Here is a 15,528-nt window from a genome sequence, read left to right as displayed (position 1 = left end):
TGGAAGGGGCGGCCCTCGGGAGCGCGCCCCGTGGTGCCGGGGGTTTTGGGGAGGGGGAGAGAGAACGAGGCGTGAGAGATTCTCGGGAGTCCGCGAAGGGGGAAAGGGGGGCGGCCCTCGGGAGCGCGCCGAGTGAGGCGTGAGGGGAGGGGGTAGCTCTCGGGAGCGCGTGCAGAGCCAGGAGGGCGGTCCTCGGGAGCGCGCGCAGAGCGAGGCGCGAAGAGGGCGGTCTTCCAGAGCGCTCGCCGGTGAGCGAGCTCGAGCGCGCGTGCGAGAGAGGGGGAGAGAGAGAGAGAGAGGGAGAGGGAGACGGCAAGCGGGCGGGCGCGGGGCTGGGCCGAGGCGGGCGGCGGCGGTGGGCCGGCCGGAGGGGGAGGAGCGGGCGCTGTGTGAGCGAGGCGGGCGGAGGATGAGGCCGTGCCCGGGCTCTGGCTGCAGCCGCCCGGGGACACGCCGTGCACCCTCGGGCTCCGGGCTCCGGCGGCGGCGGCTGAGGCAGCGTTAGCTGAGAGCGAGCGAGCGAGTGAGCGAGAGAGCGAGCGGCATCTCGCAGCGCTTCTTCCTCAGGCGGGGCGACGCGAAAAAGAAGAAGAAGAAGAAGAAGACGAAGAAGAGGCGGCGGCGCCACCACACCGGTGTATCTCGGGTTGGAGACTGCTCTTTGCTTTCCTCGTTGACTGACTCACCCCCTCCCCCTTTATAATTTTATCTTAAATTTTTTTGGAAGAAGGGTGACCTCTGGAACTGGGGGTGGGGGGAGATCTACAATTTGTGTGTGTGCGTGCGTGCATGTGTATGTGAGGAGGGGGTCGGTGGCACGCGCCAGGCTTTGCAATTCTTCTCTTCTTTCATCTTTTTCTCCTCCTCCCCCCCTTGAAGACCGAAAAAAAAAAATCCCACAACTGCTTCAGCGTCCTCCTCCTTCCCTTCCTCCTTTCCTCGGGCAACCTCTGTCTCCGCTTGTGATTGCGTGGTTATGCTCCCCTCTCTGGGGGGTCTCGCCCCTCTCAGCTCGCTCTCCAGCCCTGGCTTCCCTTGGATGCATTTCTTAAAAAAAGACTGGGAGCCCGGGAGTGAGTTTTTCTGCGAGGCGAGTGTGTGAGAGAGGCGGAGGTGTGGGGTGTTTTCCTGCACGAGGGGGCGGGTGAAGTTCATTGCCACCCACCCCTCACTTCACCGTGACCTTTTCGGACCTCGGGCTTTTTTTTTTTTAAAATTTTTTGGGGGGTCTCTAGAGAAAGGGAGAAGCAAGGCGATTTCAGTGGTGGGGAGAGAGCATGGCCGCGGGGAGGGCTTCCCCAGTCTCTTGATCAAAGCATTCCGCTATTCTGATTTATTGCCTGCTTGGTGAGTTATTTTTTTCCCCCTTTCCTCTGTAAAGGAGACCTGTGTGTTCAGCCATTACTTTGCTCGGCGCTGTTCGCAGGCATCTCCGACCCTCGGTGCAGAGGGGAGCCCCACACTTCGCCCTCTCGCTTCCCCGTCCCTCCCTCCCCGTCTCCCCGCCCCTTCCCCCTTTTTTCTTTCTCTTTTCCCCCCTGCCCTCCCTTCTTGTTCTTCTTCGGATTCTTTTTTTTTTTTTTTTTTTTATTTCTCCCAGCCGCTTTCTCCCCCGCGCCCTTCCTCGCGGCGGGAGGGAAAAGCCCGTGCAGGAGGAAGGGGGGCTCGGTGTCAATTTTTTTTTTCTTCTTGGGGTGTGTGTGTGTGTGTGTGGCCGCGGCCCGAGCCTGTGGCGCGCGGGTAGGTGAACGGGGAAGATCCCCGGCGCGGTTAAAAGAACCATGGATGGCCCGACGCGGGGACATGGACTCCGGAAAAAGCGGAGGTCTCGATCACAGCGAGACCGGGAGAGACGCTCCCGGGCCGGGTTAGGAACCGGTGCGGCGGGTGGTATAGGAGCCGGCCGGACCCGGGCTCCCTCGCTGGCTTCATCGTCGGGCTCCGACAAGGAAGACAATGGAAAGCCCCCATCCTCCGCCCCGTCCCGGCCCAGACCCCCGCGGAGGAAGCGCAGAGAGTCCACCTCAGCCGAAGAGGACATCATTGATGGATTTGCCATGACCAGCTTTGTTACTTTTGAAGCGCTGGAGGTAAGGGGGGACCCCCTTTTCTGTTCCCCCCATGGTTTCCTTTTATGCATGACACCCCCCACACTCGGCTGCACCCCGGTTTTCTTGCCTCCCCCGCCGCACTCGAAGCTCTCAGTCTCGGCCGAGGTCTTATTGTTGGGTGTGGGGTTGTATGTAGGGGGAGCTGGGGGCAGATTGGCAGCAAGGAGGGAATCGCTAAGCTGTATGCCTGGTCTGGTCTTCTACTGGTTTCGTTCTTGTCCAGCTTGCCTTTCCCTTGCGCCCCCTTCCTGCACCCCCACCTCCCTCCACAGCAGATGGGTGGAAAGAAAGGGGTTCAGGCATCACAACAATGCGCCCCCCTTCTCCACGGATGGTTCTACCCCCACTCCTTTCCTCTTCTTCTCCCTCCCCAATCATGGCTTCTTGGCTGGTGGAAGTCTTTGCTTGGGTTTGGGGCGCCTGTGGACTGTTCTCTGTGTGCTTTCTACAGAGCCATATGTTCCCATGCGTGTGTGTGTGTGTGTGTGTGTGTGTGTGTGTGTGTGTTTTAGTCTGTCTAGTATATGCTTTTTCTGGATGTCCTGGGGATCAGAGGCTGCTAGGGTTTTGTGGCTTTTCTATACTCCCCCCTCCCCTTTTTTTGGTGAAGCTGGGGAAGGGGGCGTTTTCTCCTTGTTGGGAGAAAGGAGGGAGGAGGGGAGAAGAGGAAAGGATGGAATATCTTTTTATATAATGCATGGGGCTATATTGCAGAAAGGGTTAATGACAATATTATCCACACACATACATTTGCGTGTGGGTTGTGTTGGTGTGTGTGTGTGTGTGTGTGTGTGTGTGTGTGTGTATACATGAGCAATTTAGTTGAAGGACAGAAGAAGGTACACCAGGGAGGGCTGGTATGAGGCAAGATAAAATCCTAGCTGGCTGCTGAAGGGCTTGTCACCAGTTGTCCCTCTTTTCCTTTTTTTGTATGTGCCCCCCACCCCAAGTGATTGGCTTTGTGTATGTGTTTGTGTGTCTGTCTTTATTCCTGAGGCACCTGCAGGCAGCCTTGGTTTTTCAAATGCATATTTTCCTGCCTGCTAAGAGGCTCCTGGTGTGTGTGTGTGTGTGTGTGTGTGTGTGTGTGTGTGTGTGTTTGTAGGATGGAAGGAGCTGGAGGGAGACAGTCCAAGGGTCACAGAAAAGTATCTTTGCCTGGGAAGATTTGCTTTGGTGCTGGGATTGGTCATTGGTGTGTATACATTTAACTGCTTTCTTTCCTCCTCTTCCTCCCTTTCCCCACCCTCAACACACACAGCCACACATACACAGGAGGTTCCGAGGGCCTCCTGAGTTGATCCAGGACAAAACCAAAATATGGTTGGTTTGTAGCCTTTCATGGCACCTGACATAATGGTGTGGAGAAACTTTTCTCTTCCCTTTATTTATTTATTTATTTATTTATTTATTTAATTTATTTATTTATCTTTGCTGATATTGTGTTATTGTTTCAGGGGTGCCAAGTTGAGCTTTGTTAATGAGAGCATAAGCCTTATGTGCACTGACTGTGCAGGTTTAGGTTGTGGGTTCTAGACCTGTGTTTGGATGTCAAGTTTAAGTGTTTTTAAAAAGGCAGTCTTCCTGTCTGTCAGACTTGTTCATTTCTGTAAAGTGCTTTGGATGGGGGTGGTGGCCGGTGGCTGGTAGCTACTGGTTGGGGAGGAAGGAAGGGAGGCTGGCGATCCTGGCCTTGGTGATGACCAGAGATTTTGATGCTAGTATTTGGCTTAAACATCCATTTTAGAGTTGGTTCTCTGAGTGCCAAGTATTGAGTGTCACCAGTCAGGATGCTTATAACTGTGTTTTTGAACTTTGCAGTGGTGGATGGGTACTGCAATGTGACCTCTTTCTTGCTTTAAAATGGGCATTGGAGTGGCATCATGTCTCCTAAGAGAGAATGCTGCCTGGGCTTTGGCTCAGTATGGCTGCCTATGGTTGGTGAAGGAAAGACTTGAAAAAGCTGCTTACAAGTGGTTCTGTGCTCTGGGTAGTTGCCATGCCCTGCTGGGTGGCCCCACTTAGTCAGCAAGAGGGGCCATCTATGTCTTCTCAGGTGGAGATGGAAGAAAATTTTGCACTTGTTTTGCTAGAAAATGTTCTTGGTCCAGTCTTGTTTTAAGCCTTAAAATTTATAATCTTTAAAGACAACCGAGTTCAAGATGTACCTTGAATACCATACCTCTTTCTGCGATGCAACTTACTTCTCCGAGACTTTTCTTGATTTAAAACCTGAGGATGATTTGGTTAGCTGAACGCTATGGTACTTCTGTATCCACACGATATCACATATGTAATGGTGCATTGGTATAAAGGGTATAATTAAAATTTTTTTTTTGTATGAGAAAGTACATGGAACAGTAGGGGTAAACTCCAATGCACCCAACACCCCCAGAGCCCATAACTTACAATTCCTATGTTGCTCCTTCTGTAGTTCATTGAGCTCTCTCTCATCTTTCAGACCTGCTCTGATGACATCTGTAAATATTTCTGCATTAACCTCTCAAGTATATATAAATGATTCAGATGACTTTAGAAATCCCCACAGTACCATTATCTCTCCTCAGTAAATTAACAGTTCACTAGTATTCTGTCGAGTTATGTTTTTTAGAAAGTTCAGATTTTGTAGAAAAAAACCTGCTAATAAACCTGTTAAAACCATGTATTGGAAGATAAAAATAATCATGTTTACTTTTTTTTTTTTTTTTTTTTTTTTTTGGTGGTGGTGGTGGGGGTAGTGGTGGTGAGCGAAGTGTAGATATATTGGCTGTTAACACACTGTGTCCATGTTGGATGGTTTGAACCTAAGCTTGCAGTGACAGTTAGAGAGTCTCTGATGTTCACTACACTAAATTTGAAAGATTTACTGAACCGTCACCGAAAAATGTGAAGGCTTAGGTGGAGCAGGCAATTCAACTCTGAGCTTGGATAAAAGTGTGTGTTGAGAACATGTGTATGGCTCTTACCCTCTTACACTCTTGTCTCTCTTTTGCCTCTTGCCCCCTTGCTCCCCCTCTGCTCCCCATCCCCCCCCCCCCCCAACTCCACATGGCCATGGCCGGCCCCTGCTTCTCTACTCTCTCCTTCCCTCTGCCTTTTTCTGCCTCTAGGACTGACTCTCTGACTTACTCTCTTAACTCCCCTCCCCATTCCTTGAATAAACTCTATTCTATACTTATATAAAAAAAGAATATCTATGTTAAGAATTACCACAGATACCAAGAGTTACCCTAAATCCATGCTTGTGCTTGTAAATGAAAATAACTTTTACCATGAATCATCAAGAAGCCATAGGTATTGGCTTGGACAGTTAGGCTTACAAATTACACCAGTTTAGAGCCATTTCTGGCAGACTTGGGGATCACATACTTAGGTCGTGAATAGACAAACTGACTCTAAGATTTTGTCCTTAGAGACTTTGTGGTGGCTGCGACTTCTTTCCTTCCTTCCTTCCTTCCTTCCTTCCTTCCTTCCTTCCTTCCTTCCCTCCCTCCCTCCTTCCCTCCTTCCCTCCTTCCCTCCTCCCTTCCTTCCAGAAACTCCTAAGTGATAATGGAATATTTTGATATAAATTCTTCCAGACCAGCTTTGGTTTTACAGATACTAGGCTAAAGGTAATAAGCATAATGGCAGCCTGCAATCTTATGCTTATTCTTTACAATCGTTAGATTTTTTTATATAAGAAGATGGGACGCTCAGAGGGCAGTTTGGCATCTCCCACATGTTATAAGCAGTGAAACTGGCTGAGGTAGTTGCATATTCTGCAGGGACACTTGTCTTGAGTAATTGTGCCCTGAAGTTCAAGTATGTGATTACCAAGAGTCTCATGATAGAAGATAAGAGGGTAGGTGAGGAGGCTAAAGTTGAACTGTGTGTTCTCATTACACAGTTGAGAAGCAGAAGTGCCATTTAGAAACAGTAGTTCGTGTTTGGGTATTCTTTAGATGTTAGGACGAGGGCAAGTAGTTCTAAATGTGTTGCCTGTTTTAGTTTTCTGGGAGGGTAGTGGGCAGGGTGGTGTTCTGTAGCACAGGCTAGACCTGCACATTCAGTAAAACCCTGCTCCAGCCTCCAGAGTGCTGGGCTATCCCACTTGGCATAAACCCAAACAAAGTGGCTTCTAGCACTCAGAGTGTAAATGGGAATTTCGGTACTCTGGTACCAACAGGATGTACTTCATGGTGTGTCGGCTGAGGTGCTTTTCAGCATTCTTTAGGTTTCTATTAGGAAGCCAGGATACTACTCCTGGCTGAAAATTTGACTTTGCAAATCAGTTATTTTTTCCTACTCTTCTTCTTTTCTAACTTGCATGTTTCTTTTTGTACAGCTGACCACAGGGAAAGAAAGATGACACTGGTAGACTTGCCAGATAAGTCTGTTGGTGCTGTAGTGTTCTGGGGGTGGGGGTGGGGTGGGGGGAAGACTGATTTCTGTGTGTAGAGGATCAAATACAGGCTTTCCCGTGACCATTGCTGCCTAGTTCTGCTTCAGGATTCACCCTCGTATCAGTGGTCTATTAAGACTTTTATACGGAATCTGACACTTTTCTTTCTTAGGTCTAGTAGGTGCTAGTCATTTAGTTTTGAGAGTTCACTTTGTAAGTTTATGATGTGCCTCATGCCACTCAGCAGACATGTATGCAGTGCTTAATACGTACTAGCCACTAGGAGTTGAGGAGCCTAAAATGTTCATAACGTCTGGAAAGATGCAATATCGTTGATAAGTTAAATCTAATACCTACAAAATGATTTTGAAACAGATACTTGAGTCATGTTAACTTAAGTAGACTTTTAGAGAGGAGAGAGTGAGATAAGGTTTTGTGTGGCTGTGTGTGTTTTGAGACATGGTCTCATGCACTGTAGGCTGGGTTCGAACTTACTGTGTAATGGAGGATGGCCATGAACTTGTGATCTTCCTCCTTCCACCTTCTGAGTGCTGGGAAAATAGGTGTCGACCTCATCTTCTATTTTGGCTGTGCGGGCGCTTTGTGTATGTGCTAAGAAAGCAGCCTATTAACTGAATTACATCCTCAGCCCTTGAGAAGTCCTTCTGGAAAAGATGGGCCCTAGAAGTATGTAGTGATTGGTGGATAAGATAGTAGTGAAAAATGGGAGCGCTTTCTGAAGAAATAATGAAGGCACCACAGGAAGAAGTCCAAGAAGACACTGGGCGATTAAGACTAGGGGCCGGGAAGTCTGGTAGGAAAGAGTACAGAATTATCAAAGAAGTTCTTAGGAGACCGGGAGACCCAGCAGCCAGACTTGGCCTTTCTGAGTAGTTGTATTGAGCCACCTTGGGACATCACCTCCTTAAGCAATCTTTTCCCCAGTCCTCTGTATGTGGAAAGATTGAGTTGAAGTTATAGCGAATGCTCTCAGGCTGAAAGGGAGCATAGCCTTGTCCAGGTCCCTCATTTGTGTTTTGGACTGCAGCAGAATGATCAGTTCTCAAATACATTTTAGAATGACTCGTTCTGCCAGAATTAAAAGTCTTTATTATTTGAATGTGAATTTGGATTATCAGAGGAGGAAATAGAGTGTACCTTATCTCCTAAATCTCTCTGGCCACAGAATATTTAAATTCTCAGCACTGTATCCATAAGTCAGTAGGGAATATGGGTTAAGGTGTCAAAGAACCCATCCCAGATCTTGGACTTTGGTGATCTCGGAGAGTCAGGGGATTGGGCTGACAGAAGAGTGTAGAAGCTCAGCTTCGGAGGCTGGTGTACGGGAGGCTGCCGCAGGAATGGCACATGAGGTCTGTGATAATATTAATAGAGAGATGTCCACTTATTTTTCTGCCTCGTGTCAACTGTTTTCCTGATTTTTTTTCCTAACCCCACCAGGAGGTGAGTGTTGGTGACCCCTTTTCACTAATAGCTCTTTCTCAGTGTGACAGCTGCTGCTCGATTCTGATGCCACCAAGTTGCCCTCCAGCCAATGCTTTTATCTTCCCTCGGACCCTTCTGGTTTTATGTATTACTGCTTTTTAGCAACCTGGAAAAGAAGGTTGGGATGAGAGGGGAATTTGACATTGGTGTTAAAACAAAGGTTTCTGGTTAGCTGGCTCTTGGCTTGCAGCACATGGCATGGTAATTCACAGAGGGTCAGAGCATTTCCAGTGCTGTTTCAGAGCTAGAGAAAGGCATGGATCAGAGTCTTTCTCCACGACTGGACTGTTTTTCTTTCTGTCTTGCAAAGTTTGCCTGTGAGATTGCTGAAGGAGGTTCAGGTCCCGTCATTGCAGTTCTGAGAAGAGTGCATAACTCCAGGTTCTGAGGACGTTCTGAGTGATTGGAGCAGGGGGAAGAGTGTGGATTGCTTGTGTGCGTGAACTCAAGCCTTTTTACCATACTCACCGGACTTCTGTGCTTTACTCTGTGAAGCAATGATTAGTTGGAGGAGTCTTTATGTGAGGTGAATTTGCAGGCCTTGGTAGGAGGCCTCCCTGTGGCTCTTGCTAGCTGTGGAGATTAACTGCTTTAGCTATGTTGAGTAAGATACAATGAGTCAGATGATTTAAAGAAGTGGTTGGTTCTGAGAGAGGTGTTCCATTAACACTTACTTGGAAAAAGGTTAATACATTTTTTTTTTTTTTATGGGAGTGTAACTCAATGGTAAAGTACTTGCCTAGCATGTGCAAGGCTCTGGGTTCAGTCTTCCAGCACAAAAACAAACCCAAAGTAATTTATTGTGATAGAGGTTCTGGGACACTTGTGTATAAAGCTATTTTTTTAAAAATACTGTCAAAAATAAATGGTGATTATTTAGTTTGAGAGATTGTTAAGACTAGAAAGTCATTAAGCACAGAAAACAACTGTTGGGATTATTGTGGAATAATGTAGGTCAACAGAAGAGTGAGCACAAGTACTGATTAGAAGTGCGTGTGCAGTGGTGCTGAGAGTGGATTTCAGTCACTTTACCCCATTCTGAATAGGTGTATATTTACAATACACTAAATGTAGTTTCACTTCGTCGAAGCGCAGAGGCAGCATCTCTTCAACACTTCCCCTGCACTCCAGGGTTGGGATTACACCCCATATGCTGTAGATTTAGGAAAACCACCTGGTAAAAGGATAGCAATATCTTATTTGATGACAGTCTGAAAAATTTAAGTAGATTCAAAACTCTTTTGAAAATGGAAAAGAAGGCTAGGGCAGAAGTACTTCTGATACATGATATCGAGCTGTCCCATGAATGTAGGTCTCCTGTTAGTTCACCTGCTTCAGCTAGAAGTGTGTGTGTGTGTGGGGGGGGGGACTTAGATTTTAAGAGAGAGTCTCTAAGATGTGTCATCTTTCCCCTTCTGGTGTGAGCTATGTTTTCACATTCTCTGTCTCCCATGTTTCAAGATACAAGGAGTAGTATCTTGCGTTTTCATGTCTTGGTATCAGTCAGGGTCACAAAGAATAGATGGGTCTCTCTCTCTCTCTCTCTCTCTCTCTCCCTCCCTCCCTCCCTCCCTCCCTCCCTCCCTCCCTCCCTCCCTCTCTCTCTCTCTCTCTCTCTCTCTCTCTCTCTCTCTTATTGCTTTTGGTAACTGCAGGTGAGAATGAGTAGTTTCATACCATCTAACAGCCTTTTGCTTACTTAGGAAGGGACTATGTCAGTGCAAGCTTCTATGTCTGTCCTGTTTGAGCCTCCAATTCCATGTATTTTTAAGGGGACCTGGACCTTGAACTCATATGAAATGCTTATTTCTTTCACCCACTCAATTCAGGGTCCAGATACATTGTGCACTACCTCCCTGCTCCTTACCTCCCTGCTTCTTGCTTTCTTCCCCTCACTGAAAGAGTTACCACAAGTAGGAATGCACATAACAAAAATGAAAAGTATATGGGAAGTTGGGACAGAAATGTGGAAACTTTAGCGTTCCCAAGTTTTCATTATTTGAACCTTGATGATCTAAAGTGTGATCTGGTGTGAACTCTGGGTTAGAGCACTCTTGTGCTCTTTTATGATCTCTTGGCTCATAGCTAAACAGTAGTTAGAGTTTACCCAGACTAATAGATGCTAAATATGTACATATATTTGTTTAATACTTTACTGTCATTTTGGATTGTTGGTGTTCCTCATAGTGGTTTATGCTGTTGGTATAAGAACCTGCTACAACCTGGATGTTGTAAAATGAGAGCCATAGAGGAAAAGGAGAAAGTTTATAGTGTACATGAGTGACAGTAATGGCTAGTAAGGGTGAGGATTAAGTTGCATCAGAAGAGCTTTTAAAAGTACTTTAGAGTAGCTACTAACTGGACCACTGCCTACAAACACAGTGTGACCCTTGGTTGTGTGGGTGAGATTTGATACTTCCAACTACAGCTAAATTTTGAATCCTAAAATAAACCATTGCCATGGTCAAGTTGTAGTGGTAAGTGAGAAATGTCATTTTCCTTGTTGTCCCTACACTTAACCTTTTCAGTTGCAAAGCAACCCTTACAACTAAGTATTTGTAGTTTCTGCTGGTTGTGATATTTTAGAATTTAAAGAAATTAAGAGACCCATTGTCCAGTACTGCAGCTATCCCTCAGTTGTTATACTGAAATAATGATTATTCTTCCTTTTTCTCTCCTTCCTCCTCTTTTCCCTCCATCCTTCTCTTTTCTTCCTTCCCCCTCCCTTCCTCCCTTCTTCCCCTGGAGATGGGATCTGGATATATGGCTCTGGCAAGTCTATAATTCATTATGTAGAGCAGATTGGCCTGGAACTCATAGAGATTCACTTGACTCTGCCTATCAGGTGCTGGCATCAGAGGTGTGTGACATCATCCTTGTAGTCTTTTCTTCTTTGTTTTTATTTCTGATGTCTGTTCATTTGCACCCCTGCCCCATTTGGCTAAAAGTAGCTAATTAAGCATCCTTTAGTGTGCCATTTAGCATAGTTAAAAACTAAAGGGAAATACAAGAAAATAAAGATGCAAAGACAATAGCTTGTCATTAGAATATTACTTGCTTTCAGTTACATGATAGCAATGACAGTGACTTCCACTTAAGTTTTTTGATACAGTTGACAGCACTCACGCAGGTCTTCAACTGAACTAAGAAATGCTCCAATACATTTTAAGTGAAAGTAAGCCTTCCCTGGGGCAAGAGAGGGAGACAAGAATTTGGTAATTCTGTGTGTAGATTCCTTACTTCTTGTTACAGTGTGCTCTTAGTTTACTTGAGAAAATTAGTTTTAAGATTAACTCGAGGAATTCAGTCTTTAGGAGGGATTTTCCTTAAATTCAGATCTGAACTTCTCCTAAGAAGTCTTCAGATCCATTTCACTCCACATCTGGAGGCTCTGCTTTTTAAGCCACCATCTTGGTGTTCTTTGCACAGATGTTGTCCCTAGTGGCGAGTTCTTTTCTGCCCCTCATTTTGCAAATGGAAGTACTTCCCAAGGATGGACGAATGGTCTGTCCCAGATCATCCTGGGGGCTAGAGATCCCAACATTACCCAATGAAAGTAGGAGACTCTTTTCCCTTAGTGCTGGGCAGTACAAGGATTGAGGATTATGGGAGAAAGTGCTGTTAAATTGTAAATCAGCCCCCGCCCCCAGCCTTGGAATTGCTTTGTAGTCTCTGATGACCTTGAACTCCTTATCCTCTTACATCTACCGAGTCCATGGGGTTACTGGTATGCACCACCAGCCCTAGTTTAGACACTGTTGGAGATTGAACCTAGGGCCGTGTGTGTGCTAGGTAAACTCTCCACCAACTGAGATCCATCTGTAGCCCAGAAGGAAGGTTTTAAAAGCCAAAATCAAGAGGAACACCCATAGAAAGTTCCTATTTTTTCCTAATAATGTTCTGTTGGTTATTTAATACCAGGAACCTTTAAAAACATTCATCCCCATCCCACATGTTCCCCCAGTAGTACACTACCTTCAAATTCATTACTCCTTCCTACAGGTGTATTGTTTTAAAACCCCCTTTCCCACCCTTCTGTCATGGAAGTATTGCCTTCTCATTCTTGCATGTCCAGTGGAAAGATAATTACTTGGATATAAGAGATTATTGTGACCTACTTAACATTTTTAAATTTTTTGAGTGGGGATTAAGTTATTTTCTTCAGAATGGTAACCTGGGGAAATTTAGAGCAATTTCATCAATACTGATAGCAGAATATATGCAACAGAGGAACTTTGGCCTGTATTTGAGATGAATGAATATTCAAACTTCCTTCTGAAGGACTCAAAATACAAGATTCACATAATTGTGTTGGCTAAGGCATTTGTCTGTTGATTGCTGAATGAGGAAATTTGTCATGCATGTATGTTTATAACCATTCATATAATGGAAAGTTTTTCGTGGGATTGTAATAACATATCAAGATGGATGTAATTAAAACAGAAGCAGATTGACACCCTGAATTAAATGCAAACCAGAATCCAGGATACCTGTGCTTTGCGCCTTTCGTATTTGCTGCAGGGGCAGTCAGCCAGATATGCAAATAAAAAGACATTGATGAATCTCTCTGGGTGTGTATGTGGTTGCAGAGAGCCCAACTATTTTATTAATCTTTTACCAACCATTGTTTAGATTTGCAGCAATGATGGAATGTATTAATTTGGCAGACCAAATAGGCTAGGACCAGAAAGTAGGAAATAATCAGAGGAAGACATGATTGATAGGTTGTCCCATAAATAACACATGCGACTGACAAAGGGGCTGAGTAATCTTTAGATCTGTGCTTAATGTCATTAATGGAGCTGTTAAACCAGGATGTTTGAGTTTGAACTTCAATCAGAGAGGCCTTGCCTCCCATTTAAAATGTAGACCTATCTCTGGGTATGCTCCCTGGGCTGATCTGTTGACAAAGTTGGTATAAATCGAATTTTTGTAAATTGGATCAGATGTCGGGGGAATCTTGCTGTGAAAAATGAGTCCTTTTTACCAAGCATAGTACTCCTCTCTGCAGGGAAGTTGGGATTTTGGTAGTCATGTGTTCTAGTTTTATTTCTGTTGCTGTGATGAAATACCCTGTCCAAAAACAACTTAGGGGACTGGAGAGATGGCTCAGCCGTTAAAGGCTAGGCTCACAACCAAAATGTCAAAGAGCAGTTTAGAGGAGGAAAGGATTTACTTAGCTTACAATTCTAGGTTACAGTCTATCATCACTGGAGTCACAGTGGCATGAGTTTCAGAGAGCCAGTCATTCCACGTTGACAACCAAGCAGGGAGAAACAGTTGCATGCATGCTACATGCTTGCTGTTGCCCAGCTAGCTTTCTTTACTCTCTCTATTTAGGACTCCTAGCCTAGGGAATGAATGATGTCACCTACATTCTTCCTACAGTCCACCCGGATGTAGATAGATTTTCAGTCCAGGAAACGGGAGGCAAGTGCTCTTCTCAGCTGATTCTAGCCTGGGGCAAGTTAGTTGATTGTTGCAAACTAACTGTGAGGAGCTGAAGAGGTTGCTCAGTGGTTAAGAGCGATTACTGCTCTTGAAAGAGTCAGAGCTCAGTTCCCAGTACTTGTTGTACAGCTTATAAGGGCTGCAGCTGCAGTTCTGTGATCTCTGAAAGTACCTGTGCACACATGGACATACCCAGACACATAGACCCATTTAAAAGTAATAAAAAGGAATCTTAAAAGAACAAACAGCAAAATAACTAGCCAACAAGTCCTGTTTGGTGGGCATGGCTTTCTGTGCTTCGTATCTCCAATCTTCATGTGTTCCCTGGAAGGAAATGACTGTGAGAATTTCATGTTTCTCAGGTTTCTCACCTTACTTAGTCTTGGTACTTCTGGCATTAATTGACGGTGGTTGGACTAAGCTCTTGTCTTTCAGATCTCAGAGCTTGGTTTTCAGGTGCACACCGAGGAGGGCTTGTGGCTATGAATATGGAATATGATTTCCATACCTGCTCCATTGGGGAGTCCAGGCATGTCATAACCACTTCAGAGTCAGGATTGTACAGAGACACCCTAGCTGTAATTTTTCTATATGACAGTTCAGTTTTAAAATTGTAAGGGTGCCAAAAGCTGTATTGTTATTAGGAACGCCGAGGACATCTGTTACATCTTGTTAAACAGGGGAGGAAAACGCTCTAATCAAAACGTCTAATTATGCCCTCTCAACTGAAAGAAATATCCTTTACTGAATTTTTGGGCTCAGTCTAGATGGAAGAAACTGGCCTCTAGAAGAACAGGGATCTAAATTTACTTTATTAAGAAAAATTACCCTTAACTGAGGTGACTTAAGGGCTTCATTTTATCAATTTGCTTTTTACCCTGTGTGTCAAGGAAGGTATTTTCAGAAATCATCTACACTAGCATGAAGCTCTTGTTTTTCTTCTCCCTCTCTCTCCCCAAAGCACAGGAGGCCCCCCAGAGGGAGTTTTTATTTCCAGATGTGGGCCTCAGAGGATATGTGGTAGCTGAGAGCTACCTGGGGGAGGGAGCAAATGGTAATTGCAGGTGAGAGGCAAGGGGATAATTCAGCCAGAGCCCTGGGAGGTGAGATTTCACACCTGGGTGTTGAAACCTGCTCAGTCAGACAGTTGGTTGTTTAATTTAAAAACGTTTCATTAGTCTAACACTGAGACGGTCCAGATTGTTCTAGGTGACCTCCTGTGCAAGGAAAACAGTGGTTTTAAAATAGTGCCGCTTACCATGTTCCCATGTTTGAAAGTTGTCTTACGTAATATCGCAGAGTATCAAGATACATCTCCTTTGACCATTAGTTAGATAATTTTAAACTTTGTGTATATTTGTGTGTGTGTGTGTGTGTCCATTAGTCCCCTTGTTTGAATGTGCATACAGAGGTTAGTTAAGAGGACAAATTTCAGAAGTGATTTCTTTCTCCTGTGCATCCTAGGGATGGAATTCAGGTCATCAAGCTTGACAGTGAGTGCTTTTACCTCTGCTTCTCCTCTTTTGATCTGTATGTGAAACTGTGATTAATTTAACTTAACCCGCGTTCAGAATCACAGATGTTAACAACAACAACAACAACAACAACAACAGTATTATTTTTAGGGGCACTATATCCCTGATAATTTGAAGATTGGGACATGGATTAAGTCAGAGAGTCAGTTCATTTATTTAGCTTTGGTAACCTTTATTTCACCTTTTTGAAATGTTGTTCTCATGGATTGAGATCTTGGGCCCTGGTCTAACAGAGTCTTTGACGTGTTAACGATGACAAGAGATGCTCTGTGTTTCCTTTGGGAGCCAGTGGGAAGGTCCAAGGGGTACTGATCTTTTCCCTCGGACTGTTCTGTATGCTGTAATGGCTTACTGAGCATCACACTGGAGTTAGTACTGGAACCTTGGAAAAGAGAGCGCCAGCATTTTCTCCCTTTATTTTTAATGTACTGTTTCATTTCTCTGTGTTCTCTGACTTAAGCCCCTGCACTCTCCCTCCATATATCCTTTAAGAGATATTTTAAATATTTAAATATTTTAAAGCTCTTAAAATTGTTGCTTT

At 45.1% G+C, this 15,528-nt stretch overlaps 1 protein-coding gene across 1 annotated transcript in view; it reads left to right on the top strand.

The window, feature by feature from the left end:
- The first annotated feature begins 384 nt into the window (after window positions 1-384).
- Window positions 385-15,528, top strand: part of Auts2 (autism susceptibility candidate 2) — a 1,105,888-nt gene continuing 1,090,744 nt past the window's right edge. The window contains 1 exon segment of the mRNA NM_001363480.1: window positions 385-2,090. Coding sequence (NP_001350409.1) covers window positions 1,782-2,090 — 309 coding nt within the window. The 5' untranslated portion in view covers window positions 385-1,781.

This window comes from Mus musculus, chromosome 5 (genome assembly GCF_000001635.26).
Source record: "Mus musculus strain C57BL/6J chromosome 5, GRCm38.p6 C57BL/6J".
Classification (NCBI taxonomy): Eukaryota; Metazoa; Chordata; class Mammalia; order Rodentia; family Muridae; genus Mus; species Mus musculus.
Note: the sequence above shows the minus strand (reverse complement) of the source record. Positions and strands in the feature narration are given on the sequence as shown.